The sequence below is a fragment of the Ornithorhynchus anatinus genome, chromosome 4 (assembly GCF_004115215.2).
Source record: "Ornithorhynchus anatinus isolate Pmale09 chromosome 4, mOrnAna1.pri.v4, whole genome shotgun sequence".
Lineage (NCBI taxonomy): Eukaryota > Metazoa > Chordata > Mammalia > Monotremata > Ornithorhynchidae > Ornithorhynchus > Ornithorhynchus anatinus.
In genome coordinates, this window is record NC_041731.1 from 43,235,432 (window position 1) to 43,254,702 (window position 19,271).

At 50.6% G+C, this 19,271-nt stretch overlaps 1 protein-coding gene across 11 annotated transcripts in view; it reads left to right on the top strand.

Moving 5' to 3' along the window:
* The window catches only part of LOC100081752 (DAB2 interacting protein), a 349,972-nt gene that overhangs the window by 312,237 nt on the left and 18,464 nt on the right, over positions 1 to 19,271 (top strand). For all 11 annotated transcript variants that reach the window (XM_029062225.2, XM_029062227.2, XM_029062226.2 and 8 more), the window contains 5 exons: positions 7,945 to 8,089; positions 9,648 to 9,792; positions 13,475 to 13,711; positions 16,181 to 16,382; positions 17,298 to 17,485. In XM_029062225.2, coding sequence (XP_028918058.1) covers positions 7,945 to 8,089; positions 9,648 to 9,792; positions 13,475 to 13,711; positions 16,181 to 16,382; positions 17,298 to 17,485 — 917 coding nt within the window. The remainder of the gene's footprint in view (positions 1 to 7,944; positions 8,090 to 9,647; positions 9,793 to 13,474; positions 13,712 to 16,180; positions 16,383 to 17,297; positions 17,486 to 19,271) is intronic.

Consider the following 19,271-nt stretch of genomic DNA (forward strand, 5'->3'; position numbering starts at 1 on the left):
AAGCCCTTGTCGCTGAAAGTCCTTATCCTTGGAGGGTATTTTCTCCACCTCTCACACATGCAGGCACCTGGCAGGTTTGGGGTTTTGATTCCCTCCCATTTGGAAGCTTGCCTGGTGTGGGGCAGTGCCCCTCCTGCTCCGCTCTCCCCTTGCTGGAGCCGTGATTCAGTGGTTCCCGTCAGGCCTGACAGCGGCCATTCTCCCGATCTGACCAATTAGCTGCTTGTAACGGAGCTCGGTGACGTTGCTGATCTCATACCAGCCGGGCTCCCTCTTTCCGAACTGCCCCACCCCTCTGCCCCCTGAGTCCAGAGGAGATTTAAGTCTCGCTCCTGAGTGGCGGAAAGGCTAGCTGTGGGCCAGTGTTGACAGTACTGATTGAGCACCCATAATTGAATTACCACTGCCTTCTATTCCTGGTTTGTCTCTGGAAAGCTCTCTTTCCTATGCTGATCCCCTGTTCTCAGCCCTATTGGCATGACTGGTGGAAGATTCATCATGAGGGCAGGGAGGTCTCTTCTTTTCCACTGCCGTCTTGGCCCTTTTGCCAGGCTTCTTCCTCATTCACGCTGGCATCCGAGTCTTATCTGGTCTGCTGGGGGTAAACCAGGGCCAGGTCTCTGTCAGATAGGGCTGAGATGGATTGTGCCTGTGAGCATCAGGATTTTGCAAGAAACTCTCTTAGCTGGCAAAGAGGGAAGGGGAGAAGGGATCAGGAAGAAGGGAGCTGCCAATCCCGAAGAGGCTGGGATGCAGCAGCCAGGGCAACTGGGACCCATAGCACCGGCCTGAAACCTAGAGACCTCGAAGTTGAGCTAAGTGGTTGGGCCTCCCAGATAATTTCCTCACTGAGTTTTTCCCTCTTCCCTCCTCCTCCCTGTCCTCCCCGTTAATCTCCTTCTCTTCCTCCCCGGGTTTTTTCTTCCCTTCCTCTTCTTCTGCCTCCTTTCTCCTCCTCTCTCCTGTTCTCTGCTTCCTTTCGCCTCCTCTCTCTCCCCCTTTCTCTTTCTTTTCTTCCTCTTCCTCCACTTCCTCCACTTTTTCCCCCTCTTCTCATCTTTCATTTTTGCTTTCTCCCCTCCTCGCTCTCTTCTTCCTTTATGCTTCCTCCTCCACTTTCCCTGCATTCACCTCACAGAGTATTTCCTGAGCTTCCATAGTGAGGAGATCATCCCTTTGGCTTATTGAATGCAGACTAGAGGTCTCTGGGACCCTTCAGGGATCTCTTGAGCTATTGATTGACACCAGTCCAGGGTGGAGGGCCCCTAGACCAAGAGGCTCTCTGTTCCTTACCGATAAGGCTTCAGGTTGACAGATTTCCCAAATGTCTCCCAGCCTCTCTGGGAAAGCTTGGGAGCTGGACTTGGCTCTTTACAGTCTCTCTGCCTAGTGTGCAGTGACACATCTTTACAGACTGCTCCAGCCTCCCTTCCAGCCCCTCCCTCAGAGTAAACACTCCTTCAGAGAGGCCCCACAGTGAGTCATTGGACCCTTACCAGTGCCTTTTCCCTACTCCACTGGTCTCAATTTGGAATCGGCCTCAGGCCTCAAACTTGGGGGAAACAGAAGAATCCAGGGATGTTGATTCTGAAAATTCACTGAACGTTACTGACTTTCCTGATTAAGTTTCCTCCAGCCTCCTATGTGCTGGTTCTGGGCAGCCCAGAGTAGATCACAAGACGAGAAGAGAGAGCCTTCTCCTTCAGGGAGGTTTGTACTCTTCCACAGGTGTCTTCCAGGAGGAAACTCCAGTTTCCATTCTCCTCCCCACCTCCAGCTACCTCTGAGACCCGGCCCTGTCAGCGCCCAGAGTCACCTCTCAGGAAGCGAAACCTTAGGAGACGGAGGTTGTGACTGCCATTTCTCTGTTCTTGCTCATCAAGAAGCCCTTTCCCTTGGCCAAGGGGACCAGAGAATAGCAGTGTTGCCTATTGGATAGAACACGGGCCTGGGAGTCAGAAGGATCTAGGGTCAAATTCCTGCTCCACCACTTTGTCTGCTATATGACCTTGGGCAAGTCACTTAACATCCCTATACCTCAGTTATCTATAAAATGGGGACTGTGAGCCCCATGTGGGACATGGACTGTTAATTAACTTGTATGTACGCTAGTGCTTAGCACATTGCTTGGGACATAGTAAGCACTTAGCAAATGCCATTTAAGAAACAAAAACAAAAAAACAAAAAACAGTCATCCCAGCTGGAAAGGAAACCATCCCTGGGAGCTCTGCATCCTTGGCCGGCTTGATGGACCTGGGGGAAGGCTTTCTAAACTCTGTTCTCTGGTTAGCCGGGGTAAATATTTTTCTGTACCCCGCCTCCTGGTGGGGCAGGGTGAACATTTTCTACACACCGACCCCTGTTGGAGATCATTCCCTCTAAAGGAGGACTATGCCCCTACAGTAATAATAATAATGTTGGTGTTTGTTAAGCACTTACTACATGCAGAGCACTTTTCTAAGCGCTGGAGTACTGTGTGGGAGCCCGTGAGGTCTCGTTTTCTGGACAACTTGATTACCTTGTATCTATCTGAGCACATAGAATAGAGCTTGGCACGGAGTAAGTGCTTAACAAATGCCACAGTTAGTATTGTCATTATTATTGTTATTTCAGATTTAGTAATGTTTAGAAGGGAATCAAGGCTAGAAATGAATTTTGGCCAACAGAGGCAGGAGAGGCTAGCAGTGGTGCCTTTCTCCTGCTCAGGTTGGGTGCCAAGCCTCAGCGGGCAGTCACCCACTAATGAGAGCCAAGCATCATGTCGCACCCTGAATTCAACAGGGAAACCCTTGGGTTGTTTGGGTCACAGCCGGACTGACCGCCGCCTATTTGGTTACCTATGGGCAGGGAACAGGTCTGCTATTTCTGTTGAATGATACTCTGCCAAGCATTTAGTACAGTGTTCTGCACATAGTAAATGCTCAGCAAATACGATTGATTGATTGTAAATGCTCAGTAAATACGTGGGGCCGAGGGAGGGTTGAATAGAGGGTACAAATCCAAGGATGACCCAGAAGGGAGTGGGAGAAGAAGAAATAAAGGCTTAGTTGGGGAAAGCCTCTTGGAGGAAGAGTGCTTTCAATAAGGCTTTGGAGATGGGGAGAGTGGTTGTCTGTCAACTATGAAGCAGCATGGCTCAGTGGAAAGAGCCCAGGCTTGGAAGTCAGAAGTCATGGGTGCGAATCCCGGCTCTGTCTCTTGTCAGCTGTGTGACTGTGGGCAAGTCACTTAACTTCTTTGTGCCTCAGTTACCTCATCTGTAAAATGGGGATTAACTGTGAGCCTCACGTGGGACAACCTGATGACCCTGAATCTACCCCAGCACTTAGAACAGTGCTCTGCTCAGAGTAGGCACTTAACAAATACCAACATTATTATTATGAAGAAAGAGGATGTTCCAGGCCAGGGGCGGGATATAGGCGAGAGGTCAGGAGCAAGATAGGCAAGTGGGTAGGTTGGCATTAGAGAAATGAAGTGCGTGGGCTAGGTTGTAGTAGGAAATTAGGGAGGTAAGGTAGGAGGGGGCAAGGTGATTGAGTGTTTTAAAGCCTACAGCCAGGAGTTTGAACTTTACAAAGTCATGAAAGGTGTTGTCAGGGACATCGCAGAGCTGTCATTCTCCTTATCCTGCAACAGTGGGCTGAGAAGGCACCCATTAAAGTTTAAAGGTGGTAGATTTTAAAAAAAGATAAGAGGAAGTCCTATTTCATACAGCTGTGGTAAACGTATATAATTCATTCCCACCGGATATTGTTTAGGGTGAAAGTGTCAGTAGGTTCAAGAAAGAGTTGGATGAATTCATGGATGAGAGACCTATAATGACTCACTAGAGGAGAACTGGGTTGTAGACAGGAAAGCTAGTGATGTTTAATGGCCATCTCGAGCCAGGAGGAAGGATGGCAGACATCACACAGCTACTCCTAGGGTCCGGCCCTGTAGAGAGGAGGGGCCGGGCAGGTTCCCACCTTGGAGTGTTTTCCAACTCCATGGAGGGGTCCCAACCATTGTGGAAGTCAGTGCTGCCCTCAGAGCCTCCAAGGAGGCTGTGAGGCCACTGCCATCCACTGGACAACCTCCAGCTCCGAGTGTCCGAGAAGCTTGGAGAGTGGCTGCTTATTCATCTGTATATATACCTTTTTTTCCTCTGAATGTGGAATAGTAGTAATAATAATTATGGTATTTGTTAAGCACCTACTACGTGTTCAGCACTGTTCTGATCGCTGGGGTAGATACAAGCTAATCAGGTTGAATACAGTCCCTATCCCATTTGGAGATCACAATCTTAATCCTTGTTTTAAGATGTGATAACTGAGGCACAGAGAAGTTACCTATGACTTTCCCGAAGTCTCACAGCAGACAAGTGGTGGAGCGGGGATTAGAACCCAGGTCCTTCTGACTCCCAGGCTCTATCTACTAGGCCATGCTGGGAGGAAAAGCCACTGGATATCAGAGCCCTGCCCAGCCTGGAGCTGTTTTCTAAATCTGTCTTTCCTTCCTTCTTTGACAAACTCTCCTTCATACTGGTCAAAAGGGTCTGTCCCAGCTGCTTCTCAGAGAGCGCATGCTCTAGCTGCAAGCCCACGGAGGTCCTGTTAAGCCGTAGGTGTCCCTCCCCAACCCAGAGGAGTTTGATGGTGCCTGAACCATCCAGATCAGAGGGCAAAATCCCAGCTAGCACCAGCTTAAGGAGCCTCTGAGTTGTTTTCCGTGAACAAGACCGTGCTGGGTCCATCTACCTGAGCCATGGCTACCCAAGGGGATTAATCAATCAATCAGTCTTATTTATGGAGTGCTTACTGTGTGCAGAGCAGTGTACTAAGCACTAGGGAGAGTACAGTACAACGGAGTTGGGGGACATGTTCCCTGCTCACAACATGCTGTGGCTCCAGATGTGTCTCACACCAGATGTGCATCCAGGACCAAGGGGCATAGGGAGGCAAGGTGCTCCAGTAGCACAGCTTCTCGAGGGACCTAGACCAGCCTGAAAATAATCGGAAGCTCTCAAGAAATCAGAGAGCAGCCCTAATTGTTCCTTTCCCTTCTGTCTGTTGTTTGGGTTTCCAGAGGGGAACCACTAGTGAGAGGGATTGGGGGTAGGAGAACACTGGATGTGGATGAACCTCAGAAAAGCCAGAGGTGGTGAGGATGATGAGTCAGGGAGGTAGAATGCCAACTTAGGGAGATTTGGCCCTTATCCAACCTGCCCCTCTCAGGCAGCTAATGGGAATCAGGCACCAGCCCAGCTAAGAACTGTCTCTGTCCATCCCCTCTGAAATCACAAAAAGCATTGTTACCCAGTAGATAGAGCAAGGGCCTGGGAGTCAGAAGGACTGGATTCTAATCCCAGCTCTGCCACTTGTCTTCTGTGTGACCTTGGGAAAGTCACTTCACTTCTTTTAGCTTCACTTACCTCATCTAAAAAATGGGGCTTAAGACTGTGAGCCCCATGTGGTACAAAGATGGTGTCTAACCTGATTAGCTTGTACCTACCCCAGCTCTTAGAGCAGTGTCTGGCCGATAGTAAGCACTTAAAGATACCATTTTAAAAAAAAAAAGAGGACCAAGGAGCAGAACCTGCTACAGCAGAGCGCGCCAGCCAAATTGCCCTCCCTGACAGCCTCACGGCTCGGTCTGTTCGTCCAGCCCCGGCCAGGTCTGGGATGGGTGTTAGCAGCAGCAGCAGTAGCAGATCCCTGGCTGTGGAAGGCCATAAAACTCAATGTTCCTGAGATAATTAGTATGTTGGGAAAGTGACAGGGGAGAAAACCCGGCAAAGCCAAGGTCAGTGGCTGCTAATTGGGAATCAGCGCCTTGTGTCAGGAGGAGCGGCTGCCCAGAATGGAAACGTTTGCCAGGAGAGATCCAGGGACTGTCGAAGGGCAGAGCCCCGATCAGAGGCCAGAGGTCAGGGGCCAGAGGCCACCTTCGGGGAGCAGGGCAGCACCTCATATTTACGGTGCCAAGGGTCTGAACCAATGTGAGTGGAAGTAAAGGAAAATGGGATTGTTTTTCCCGGCACCATCTGCTTTAGTACAGAAGTGAAGAGAAGGAGGAAGCACCTCACCACCCCCCACATCTACCCAGTGGTGGGGATGGAAGGAGGCTCTTTCCAACAAGGGAACCCAGGACTTTGGGTGCCCCCAGCCCATTCTGCAGCCCCCAATGTGCCACACTGCCCTCCCTGCCTCTCCATCCCCACTCAGGCAGAAGTTTCTCCCCTGCCCAGCTCTCCTCTCTCCAGCAGTTGAATGCAAAGTGAATTATGAGAATGCAAGGAAAAGGGTTGACTCTTTTTCCAAGGGGGTGTGTTCCTGCATTTCTGCCTGTCTGCTGGGTGATGTTTTCCCTTTTTCCTCCCCCTCACAGGGAGTATTATGGGAAGGGAAGCTGGGGAGCCGAGCACTGCACCGTTATTGTCCTGAGAAACAGCAGCCGGCTTGGTGCATTCTCCCACAAGGCCCAGGCGGCTCTTGAAGGGCTCCTTCAGCCACCCAAAACCCAGAAGTACTCTCCCAAGGTACCAGTTTCAAGAGGCAGGGAGCCAAGGTCTCACAGAGACAGACGGGGTTGACTGGCTGGACAGACCCTCATTAGCCTCCCATCTACTACAGTAGGCCTGAATGGGCCCCTGCTAGAGCTGGACTTAAAAGGGATGAGTCTCCTGGCCCACCACAGAAAACATCCACTCTCAAAAAGTAAAGGATAAGAATCTGCACTGCTCCACCACTTGTCTGCTGTGTGGCCTTGGGCAAGTCACTTCATTTCTCTGTGCCTCAGTTACCTCATCTGTAAAATGGGGATTAAGACTGCTAGCCCCACATGGGACATGTGGGCATTTAGTAAGTGCCTGGCATTTAGTAAGCGCTTAACAAATACCATTAAAAAAAATCTGCTGTGGAAAGAAGAGGGACCAACAGTGGCTTTGGGGGCTGGCGAGTTCAGATGCCCATAGGGCTGGGTTCGGGTCAGGTCCCAGTTTGAGGTTGGGGAGCCCATGGGCTTCAACGGTCCCAGGCCGCCAGCTGCCTGTGAACAAGTTCATTGCAGTGGGTTCTGGGCTGTGCTCCCCGCCCAATCAATCCCAGCAGCCCGTGAGAGCCACATTACCTCTCCAACTGTTGCACTCTCTAAGCTCTGCAAACCTCCCCTGAGCCCACACGTTGCTGTGAGCAGACAGAGTTTTTCCTGCATGCAGGCAGTATGCTTCGCCCCCCTTGAGATCCGGGGAGGAGGGGTGGACAGAGATAAACAAGGGAAACTTCTCTTGATTCCTCTTTCCTTCGTGGAGTTGTGGTCCTCCCCCAGGGAGCCTGCAATGTCTCTTCCAAATGAGAGTGGCTCAGGGCAAGCTCTGTCTTCCTGCACCTGCCACTCTTCCCAATCCATTGTGGTGGCCTGTGGTTGGCACAAACACACTCCCCAGGGGGAAAGAGGCTTGGGCTCAGGCAGTTCCGCCTGGGTGATCCTGTTTGGTGCCCGGGGCAAAGACCCCCATAGCACCCTACTTAAACTGTGAGCCCCAGGTGGGACAGGGACTGTGTCTGATCTAATTATCTTGTATCTAATCCAGTGCCTAGTATAGTGCTTGGCATGGTAGACACTTAATACCATAAAAAATAGCCCCTTCCTTTGCCAGGTTGGTCTGATCAGAGAGCCGGAAAGGGCAGAGGACAGAAAAGATTTGGAGATCTGGCCAACCTGGATAGGGAGGCTGGGGAGCCTGGATCTGGGAGAGGAAGGAACTGAACTCAGTCCTCACCCAAAGTGCTCCCCATGGGCCCAGGTCAGTCAGCCACATTGGTCCTGATGGGTCTGGGTTAATTCACTTGGGGAGGTAGGGAGGAGGCCTCCTACCCTCATCTCTCTGGTCCCAGATTGATACTTGGGAATTTCTGAGGAAGGGGAGGAGATCCAAAACTCAGACCATCTGCCTTCTTTTCACAGGACTTCTTGACAGACCTGATGATGTCAGAGGTGGACCGCTGTGGGGAGAACGAGCATCTCATCTTCCGGGAGAACACGCTGGCCACCAAAGCCATTGAGGAGTATCTCAAGCTGGTGGGGCAGAAGTACCTGCAGGATGCCCTGGGTAGGTGCCAGGGCCACAGCCTCCTCTTCAGGGTGGGAAGACCTCTTGGCAGAGGGCGGGAGCCCCCAGCCATTACACTCCTGCTCCCTATTCCTGACTCCCTGAATGAATTGCTCAGCTTTTTTTAAAGGAGAGCCACCCCAAATACTCAGTGAGAAGCAGCGTGATTATGCGAGAAGAGCATAGGCCTGGGCGTCAGAGGACCTGGGTTTTAATCCCTGCTCTGCCATTTGCGTGCTGTGGGACCATAGGCAAGTCATTTAACTTCTCTGGGTCTCAGTTTCCTCAACTGTAAAATGGGGATTAAATCCTACTCCCTCCTACCTAGACTCTGAGCCTCCATGTGGGACAGAGACTGTCCAACCTAATAAGCTTATATGTACTCCAGCACTTAGAGAAGCAGCATGGCTCAATGGAAAGAGCCTGGGCTTGGGAGTCAGAGGTCATGGGTTTGAATCCTGGCTTTGCCACTTGTCAGCTGTGTGACTGTGGGCAAGTGACTTAACTTCTCTGTGCCTCAGTTACCTCATCTGTAAAATGGGGATTAAGACTGTGAGCCTCACATGGGACAACCTGATTACCCTGTATCTACCCCAGTGCTTAGAACAGTGCTCTGCACATAGTAAGCGCTTAACAAATACCAACATTATTATTATATTATTATTAGAACAGTGCTTGACACATAGTAAGCATTTACCAAATACTATTAAAAAAACCCTATCCTCAGATGCTTCCCCATACATTCATTTGTTGATTAGGTAGTGCCTACTGAGTACCTACTGTGGGGAGAGTGCTATGCTGGGTTCTTTGGAGAGTACAATTAAAGTAAGGTGTGGCCTCTGCCCTCCAGAAGCTTCCAATCACTTGAGGGGAGGCAGGAGAAATAACCTCCTGTGGTCTGGGCCACCTGTTAGTTACTGCTGGGAGACATGAACTGCCATCTTACTCCAACCATAGAGAGCTGGTTTGAGTCCCTAGGGTTCAGCGTGTCTACCACGCCTCGCACCCTCACAGCTCAGACTTCTTGCCCACGTCCTGTCTCTGCCCTGGAATGCCCTCCCTCTTCATATCCAACAGACAATTACCCTCTCCCTCCTTCATGAGCCATATAGAAGCAAAACTCCTCTTCCCTAAGCCCTCATTTCCTTTTCTTCAACTCCCTTCTGTGTCACCCCAACTTCCTCCCTTTATTCATCCTCCCTCCCAACCCCACAGCACTTATGGACATATCTTTAATTTGTTTATTTGTATTAATGTCTGTCTCCCCCTCTAAACTGTAAGCTCATTGTGGGCAGGCAATATGTCTGTTAAATTGTTATACTGTACTCTCCCAAGGGCTTAGTTCAGTGCTCTGCACATCATAAACTCTCAGTAAATACGATTGGCTGACTGACTGTCTGAAGTCAGATGCAGTTGACCCGGGTTGCTCCCGAGGCACTGTGGAAAGAAGGCTCCTTCTGATCTGCCCATCCTCGCAGACTCCTGGAGGGATTTAAGGCCTACAATCTCTGCCCAAAGCCAAGAGGGTCTCTGATTGGGTCTGGGGTCTGTCTTGCAGGGGAGTTTATCAAGGCGCTGTATGAGTCAGACGAGAACTGTGAGGTCGACCCTGGCAAGTGCTCCTCCTCTGACCTTCCCGAGCACCAGAGCAACCTGAAGATGTGCTGTGAGCTGGCCTTCTGCAAGATCATCAACTCCTACTGGTCAGTGTGCTTCCCTACAGCCTTCCTCCTTCCCACTGCTGCCCCCAGAGAGAGCCCTCCCTCCTGCAGGGGACTGGGGCTGTGGGGCTCTGGTAGTCATGGTCAATCATAGTCCCCCTCCTCCCCAACATCCACCCTCTCACCTCCCCGCCGGGTACCAAAGGACCTATTAGAGTTGAGTGCTTCTCTCCAAGCTGGGACCCAAAGGTGATTATTCATAGGCTCGGTTAGCCGACTCCCCTCGACAGCCCGCCCGCCCGCCCTCGGGAAGGGGACGTGGATTTATCGCTTCCCTCTGGAGGCTCTGCCACCGCGGCTGAAACGAGTCCCCATGGAGACTACGCAGACCTCCTGTGATGGATGGCGGCCGCCGGGCGGGTTGGTGTGGCCAGTTTGAGTAAATAAACTCCAGGGATGTGTGAAGGCCCCTGTTCAGGGGGTGCATTTTGCAGGTGTGAGTGTGTGTGTGTGTATGTGTGTGTAGTTGTGTGTGTTTATGTGTGCTTGCCTCCCTCTTTCCTTCACCTCACTCTCACTCTTCCTCACATACCTCCCACAGAGATGAAATGCTCTCAGGCCACACTGGGCTACAGGGGGCTGGCCCATCTGACCTGGGCATAGGACAGATACCTCCAGAGGAGCCCACATTTAATGAGGGTAGAGGGCCTTTCCCCATCTCTCTGCCAAGGTGGGTGTCAGGCTCCTGCCAGTGGTGTGAGAGAAGTGACCACAACCTTTTCAACAAGGTTCCCAGGGTCGGGGAGCAGGGAGGAGGAGAGTCTAGGAGAGTGGAAGCTAACCCATGTTAAAGACCTGGTTTTAAATAGAACATCCAAGAAAGCTGTCCACACTGCCAAAGGGGGAAAAGAGTTCTACAATAACTGAAAATTGTTCTAATTAGGGCATGATTTGGACATCTGGAAAGTTTCAGGGTAAGCAAAATTTCAGCAGGCTGCCGCTCATTAGGGGGAAGTTGTGTAATGAATCATAGGCCCAGGCCCTGCTAACTGAAGCCTGCACTTCATTACACAATTCAACTTTTATGGCCTTCTATCCTCAGCAGGCTGCTCCAGCCAGGGAGAGAGAGAGAGAGGAGAGAGCTATCCTGCCCTGATGGTTGTAGGGCTTTATTTTGGGGGATGATGTAGCCCATCCAGTCCCTCAAGCCTTAATTAAATCACATCCTGGTTCCGCCACTTGTCCGCTGTGGGACCTAGGGCAAGTCACTTCACTTCTCTGTGTCTCAGTTACCTCACCTGTAAAATAGGGATTGAGACTGTGAGCTCAGTGTGGGTTAGGAACTTGTATCCACCCCGATTTGCCTGTATCCATTCCAGCACTTAGAACAGTGTCTGGCACATAGTAAGCACTTAACAAACTCTGCCTGTCCACTGGATCGAGCCCTGGTTGGAGGAAGATCTGACAGCTGATCTGAGTTTGTTAGCATGAGCCGTGGGGTCAAGGGGGAGGACCGGGCCCCACTGGACAGAGCAGGAGCCTCTGGGAGGTGTCCGAGTTTTCACTATGGTCCCTATAGGGAGCATAGAGCCTGAACGTTCAGCACCACCCTCTTCAGGCACCATCTGGACCACAGGGGAGGGGCTGGGTTGGTGATAGAGTTGGAGGGTGGGAAGCCCACAGGGGCCTGTGCCAGGGACAGTCCAATTGCAAGAATTGCCCCTTGCCCATAGACCTAAGGGCTGTGGTTTTGAGGCGCTGTTCCAAAATAACAGATTAGAAACCACCGAGTGCAACCCAACCCAGCTCTGTTTTGAGGGAGGAGGATGTCCCCAGATGGATGCTCACTGGCCATTCCCACCCTTTTTGGCAGCCAGCGAGGTGTTGTTGGGAGCCACCATCACGCCCCATTGTTCCCCCCTACCTCCCCACAACACCGCCCACAGCTATTGTGGTCCAGTTGAAAAAAGAAGATAAAATCCAGTGGGAACAGGATAAAATGGAACATTGGAAAAGCCTGAGAGGGGAAAGGGACAGAAGAAACTCAAAACAGAGTCGTTGTGCCACTCAGCACACTGTTTAATTGGGGCTCGCCTGTGAGTCAGAGCTCCAGTGGCTCCTACAGCCCCCGGAGGAAAAATCAGCATTAAGGTAACTGGCTAGTGAGGTGTTGTGTTAAAATTCAAATCTAAAACTGCTCTGAAAGGGCGAGTGAGGAAAAAATAACAGACCCATCTTCTGCTTTCTTGTCCATTTTGCTAGTGGCACCTACCTCAGGTGCTTGGGTCTATGGTTAATGGCATCTGTCCCAGATGCCCTGGTCTGTAGCTAATGGCACCTGTCCCAGCATCCTGGATCTATGTCTAATGACACATGCCTCAAGTGCCAGGTCTGTGGCTAATGACACCTGCCCCAACTGCCAGGGGCAATGGCTAAAGGCACCCACCTCAGATGTGGAAGGATCCAACCACCTGATTCCCTTTCGGAGGCAATGACATTTGCTTTCCACCCCTCGCCCTGTTCCAGAAGGTAGGAGGAGCCGGTTTAGTGCAGCTCATTTCTGTTTCATTGGACTTTCTGGATATTATGGCTTTCTTTGTATTTCCTACTCTGCTGGGACCAATCCCACAGTCTTGCTTTCCCTGGCACTTTTTACAGTGCACGGTGGGATTATTCCCTCAGCCAGGAGCTGGGTCAGCCCCTCTGGCCTCTCCGATACTGGCCTGTTTCAATCGATCAATCAATCAATCATATTTGAGCACTAACTGTGTGCCGAGCACTATACTAAGTGGTTGGGAGAATACAACAAAACAATACAACAAACGCATTTCCTGGCCACAGCAAGCGTAAATGGAAGATTTATTGATGGGGCCGTGGGCTTTATCTCCACAGTATCGGGTGTTGTTGGCCATGGCAGCTCTAGAAGGCTGGGGATGGGACCATGGGGGTGGAGCAGACCAGTTGAGAGTGAGTTCACTGGCTCAAGCGTGTCGCAGAGTCAGCATTTCCAGGGAGGACAGACAGGGTGAGGGGATTCAGAGTCCCAGAGCTCCGACTAAATGATGAAATGCTCCAGGATCAGGATTCGATTTGGTAATCCCCGCACCCCCCTCTTCCCACCCCCATATCATCCCCACATGATTGCTTAGGGGGGACTAGGATTGACACTCATTAGTAGTAATAGTATTGATTAAGTACATTTGCATGCAGGGCCCTGTACTAAGCACTGGGAAAGAATAAAAGGGTGGGAATTAGACACTTATGGAAAGGAGATAGGAGTGGGAAGAAAACTTGATTCTATTTATTGCTATTGTTTTTGTCTGTCTCCCCCAGTTAGACTGTAAGCCCGTCAATGGGCAGGGACTGTCTCTATCTGTTGCTGATTTGTCCATTCCAAGCACTTAGTACAGTGCTCTGCACATAGCACTCAATAAATACTATCGAATAAATGAAACGTTTACTGCTGATCTTTTCACTCTTCACATCTTAAACTGCCTTTGCTAGATGGAGATGTTAGAGGAATAGGTTAAGCATGTTTGAAATGTTCAACAGAGGTTGAGAGGTCCCTGGGTATGTCTGTCTCCATGAGGGTTGCTATCAGGGTGGGCATACTGGTGCCAGGGTCAGAGACAGGCAGATGGACACCTAGGCTGGATGGAGACTAAGTCTGACCCAGGAGAGTGTTGCCTTTGACCCTCTGTGCTTCACCCTGTTCTCTCCACAGCGTCTTTCCGAGAGAGCTGAAGGAAGTGTTTGCTTCCTGGAGGCAGGAGTGCAGCAACCGGGGCCGGCCGGACATCAGCGAGAGACTCATCAGCGCCTCCCTGTTCCTGCGCTTCCTCTGCCCTGCCATCATGTCCCCGTCACTGTTCCACCTCCTGCAGGAGTACCCCGATGACCGCACGGCCCGCACTTTGACCCTGATCGCCAAGGTCACCCAGAACCTTGCCAACTTTGCCAAGTGAGTTGGCGGCGTTGCCCACAAGACTACCTCCCCCTTAGCTGATCCAGCCCAGGGGGAGATTCAGCTTTTCCATGTCCTTCCCCACCCAGTTTTCCTGATCCCTCAGCATTCCTTACCAGGACCTTTGATTTCCAGCAAGGCCAGGTTCCCAGGAGCTTTGACCATCCTGGAAATACCAAGGTACTTTCCCTCATGGCTGTGTCCTCTGTCATTCATTCATTCAATTATATTTCTTAAGCGCTTACTATGTGCAGAGCACTGTACTAAGCTCTGTCCTTCCCACACCTGACAAAGCCCTAGGCCAGGTAGAAAGAGTACTAGATTGGAGACAGGACACCCGGTTTCTGATCCCTGCTCTGCCTCTGGCATGCTGTGCGACCCTGGGCAAGTCACAGTAACCTCTTTGTTCTCAATTCCCTTATCTGTAAAATGGGGATCTAAGGCCTGTTCTCACTGTCCAGTAGACTATGGGGCCCATGTGAGTTAGGGACTGTGCCTGACCTGATTAACAGGCACAGTGATTAGTATATAGTAAATGTTTAACAAATATCACAATTATTCTAATTATTATTTTCTCTCCATGGGCTGGGTCCAGTGTCTGCGTTGGGAGACGCGACCCTGAATGGTGCAGGCCCGGCAATGAAGGAATCCCACCTCAGGAAGTATTACCTCAGGCTAGCTGGGGCTGCTTCCTCTCCAGGCTTTGTGTGGCCTCTAGCTTTTCTCAGTTTGTGACATTTCCCTCCTCCCTTTCTGCCTAGCCCCCAACTCCCTCTATTGCCTTGAAAATAAAAACTAAGGAGGCAACAGAAGGCAAAGAGAACAGCTCTCCCCAAATGCCACAGAGCGGCTTAATTGATGAGAGACAGAGACGGAAGGGATCAGACAGAGAGACCTTCTCAACTTAGTAATTCCGATTCCCACAAGAGGATGACCCCAGGGACCGAGCATACTCGTTCCAGTTTCCAAAGATGAGTCAGAAGAGGTCAAGTGCAGGAAAGATAGCCCGGATTTGCCACCAGCCTCCCTTCCACATCCCAGACCATGATTTCTGAGAATCCTAAAATCTGGCCGGCACTTTGATGCACACGAAACTGAGGTGTCCACTCTGCCTTTCCTCTGAGATAGCCGATCAGCTGTATTTATTGAGCGCTTACTCTGTGCAGAGCATTGTGCTAAACAATTGGGAGAGTACATAGAGAAGCAGCGTGGCTCAGTGGAAAGAGCTTGGGCTTGGGAGTCAGAGGTCATGAGTTCCCTCAGCCGTAAAATGGAGATTAACTGTGAGCCCCACCTGGGACAACCTGATTACCCTGTATCTACCCCTGCGCTTAGAACAGTGCTCTGCACATAGTAAGTGCTTAACAAATACCAACTATAACAGACACATTCCCTGCTTACAACAGACTTACTCTAGAGGTAGGAGAGAGCAGAAGTGGACGCTAAGTGGGTGGCTTTGCTGTCACACCTCTATGTGCTAAGTGACAAGAAGCAAACGTGGGCTGCGTCATCATCACCATAATCAATGATATTTATTGAGCGCTTACTGTGCACAGCACTGTACTAAACACTTGGGAGAGTAGAATACATCAGAGTTGGGCATCAAGTTCCCTGCCCACAGTGAGCCAAACACCCAGCTCCATGGATCCCACCTACACCTCTCCGTTTTCCAAACTATTCCTTCCGTCTGCCATGCCCTCTTGTCTGTGTTATGCCCCATCCTGTTCCTCCTCTTCTTTGAAGTGCTCCAGAAAGCCCACCTCCTTCAGGAAGCCTGTCCAGATTAAACCATGCCAGTTGTCCACTCAGTCAGTCAGTTGTATTCACTGAGCACTTATTGGGTGCCAAGCATTGTACTAAATGCTTGGAAGAGTGCAATATAACAATAAACAGACACATTCCCTGCCCACAGAGAGCTTTCTCCAATTGCCCCAGCAATTAGCTGGCCCTCCAAATACTGGGCCTATCAGTCGGCTGTTTCCGTCCCGTTAAATGTTAAGTGTGCTTACAGAATGAGGAAAGAGGAGCACGTGGTTCTTCCAAATGTCCTTTGGCGCCCCTGTTGAGACAGAATCCTGGGAAAGATGAGCCTTAGGTCTGACCCAAAAGTGACTTCGCCTGTGCTCATCTCTTGCCCCTGACTCTTGTGCTTTTAATCTGATGCCCATCCACACGTCGGCTTGTATCTGCCCTCCTCCCCCCGTTATATTCGGAGCATCTAGCGGGTGGGGACCGAACCGTATTTTTCTTTTGTGATTCTCCAATGGGCCCTCAGTAGACCCTTAGGATATCCTGGCCAAGAAGCTGCAGACAGGTCGCTCATCTCCAGGTGGCCTCAGCAAGATTTCTGAGAGGCCCAAGCTGGACCCCTGGCCGTGCCTTGGGTTAGTTGCCCACCTGACCCGTAGTCTGCTATTTGAGGACTCCACCAAGTCCCTAAGCCTTGCCCCTATCTCGCTTTTCCAGGTTTGGCAGCAAGGAGGAGTACATGTCCTTCATGAATCAGTTCCTGGAGCACGAGTGGACCAACATGCAGCGGTTCCTGTTAGAGATCTCCAACCCGGAGACCATCTCCAACACAGCTGGCTTCGAGGGCTATATTGACCTGGGCCGCGAGCTATCCACCCTCCACTCCCTCCTTTGGGAGGTCATTTCCCAGCTGGACCAGGTACCCAAAAGAAATGGGGACTGGGTGAAGGAAAGGCCAGGATGGCAGGAGCACGAGGCCGGAAGACTGAACCATCTTCGGAACGCCCCCAGAGTTGCTTATTGATGGTGATTTCCCTGAGGATGAGGGAGCTTGGGGAGTGGATGGAGTAGTCACCCCAATGAGATTCAGTAGCTATCCCCACCCCACATCACCTAAATTAAGGCAACAAAGGGAAAGGGGTTAAATTGCGGTGAGAGGGATTGAGGTTAGACTAAAAAGGTGATGAGAAGAGGTTGTACTGTTACCATTCTCAGAGCTCTTTCAACAAAGAAATGAGCGGACCATCTGCACTCTATGCTTTTAGTGTTCACCCACCTGGATTAGATGATTCAATCGATGGTGCTTACTGAGTGATTAGTTTGTGCTGAGAACTATATTAAGCACCTAGAAAAGTACAATATAGCAGAGTTGGTAGAGGCAATCCCTGCCCACTAGGAGCTTTAAGTCTACAGTAGGAGACAGGCACTAAAATAGATTAGGGATGGGGGAAAGAAAGCCCTTGGAGGTTCCTTCCTGCTCTGGAACTCTGTTAGGGACTTGATGACAGTGAGGAGGGGCCCTGGAATAGGTGAATGAATTAAAAGGCAGAGGGAAGACTGGGGTGACTTAGATCCAGTAGAGAGTCTCGTCCAGCTGGGGTGGCCCTGATGTGGTTGTGGATGGAAGCAGAGATGGCCTAAGTGACCACTCTGGGTCCCTGACCATACAACTCTCTGGGAATCTTTTCATTGAGCAACCCTGCCCAAATAAAACAGGGACCCCCATGCCTCCGGGGAGGAGAAAGCAGCTGTTTGAAGGAAGTGGAATTGTGCAGGGATGGGGGCACCTTCGTCAGGTTTTCAGTGAGAGGTGGGCGGCTCTCTCCCCTGGCAGGCCACGGTGACCAAGCTCGGGCCCCTGCCTCGAATCCTGAGGGACGTCAACACAGCCCTGAGCAGCCCGGCAAGCGTGCAGGTGTCGGTCACTGCCGACCCCATGGCCTCCACTCCTAATGCCAGCAGCAGCAGCAGCAGCATCTCTGCCGGTCTGCAGAAAATGGTCATCGAGAACGATCTCTCTGGGTAAGAGTCACGGGTGGCCGCGGAGACCGGGGTGAGAAGGGGGAGTTGGTTCTATGATGACGAGTTCTGGGAGAGGGAGGGGTGAGGAGGTGAGTGACTTGGTTCATGACTCAAACACTTGAATCTTGTGGGGACAGGGAAAGATGGTTGGTTGGCCATCTCACTCTCTTACCATCTCACCTGTTGCTGTAAAGGTTTCTTGGGCTCTGGGGCCCGAGGGCACCCAGAACTTGGTGCCGATGAAGTGGGATAAAGATACCTGTCAGATAAAACTACCTGGCACTCAGGACTGAGAATAAAATACTTTGAGTTTGCACTTTCTCATCCAAAGTGTCATCACATCCATTTTCTCATTTCTTCTCCCATCGTGCCCAGAGCTGCTAGGTGACTCTCCCAGAGTCACACAGCAGGTCAATGGCAGAGGCGGGTCTAAGACCCAGTTCTGGGGCCCAACTCAAAGTCCAGAAACCGGCCCTCCTTTCAGCCTTCACTAGCTCAGCCACGCCCTCCTGGGCTTGTGGGAGGGATTTTATTCAGAAGGGAAGAGTAAAGCAATCAGATCCATTGGGGAATTAAAATTCTGGTTTTTTCTCTGTTTGCTGCCAATCAAATGTTAAGGTGAGGATCAAAGAATAGCAAAGAGAAGGGAAAAGAGTTTTTGGGAGCCCTTTTGTTTAAAATAATTTAATGAAAAGCATACAGGAAAGGGATGGGGAGAGAGATGCCCCCAGCTCTTTAATCCATTCTCACGTTTCCTAGTCTGTGAGACCCCGTGCTTCAGGGTCTGTCCAAATTTTATCCTTGGGAGGATTTCAAGGAATAAAACTCTGTAATTTAAACACCATCCTCTAAATACACCACCTTTGATCCAACATGCATTTTCCACTAAACATGGCAAGTCTTGATCCATAATTGGAGCAGAATGAATGAAAACAACCCTAGTCCCCTGGGAACAAGGGCTTGAAGTACAACCATGCAGATAGCTATAGGCCCTCAGGCTTGCCAACTATCACAATGAATGCTGGGCGAACAGGACCACAGATTAATTTCACTGGGGAATGCACACAGGCAGAAAGCCACTTCGTAAGCTAAATCTAGCCAAAATTCTTAGACCACACTGCCAAAACTGTGATACTGTCTCTCAGGGTGGGGCCTAGAGTAGCTAACTGCCTGGATACTTCAGACTTAGAGAAGTAGTGTGGACTGGTGGAAAGAGCATGGGCTGGAAATCAGAGAACCAGGGTTCTAATCCTGGCTCTATCACTTGTCTGCTGTGTGACTTTGGGCAAGTCATTTCACTTCCTCTGTGCCTCAGTTTTCTCATCTATAAAAAGGCGGTTAAATCCTATTTCCTCTTACCTAGATTGTGAGCCCCATGTTGGACAGGGACTGTGTCCAAAGCTGATAAATTTGTATCTACCCCAGGGTTTCGAACAGTGCTTGGTGCATGGTATGTGCTTAACTATTATTACCGTTGTTACTGTTATCATTATTGTTATTATTATCCTCATTATTATTATTTCTATCTGTCCAGATGCTGTATTCCTCATGAAAGGGTCTTGATAATCTATAACCTGAGCTCTGCAGATAATAAATGGCTAGCGTGGAAATTTGTGGGCTTTCAGATGCACTGAGAAATCTCCCACCTAAGTGATTGGCTTGCCAACTCTCTATCTCCTGCCCTCAGGCAATGATTGGGCTCTGCTCAGAAGGGAGGCATCGCAGTTCCCTGGAAGGGGATTCCAGTCGTTCCTCCCTTCCCTACCCCAGACATCATCCCATCTTG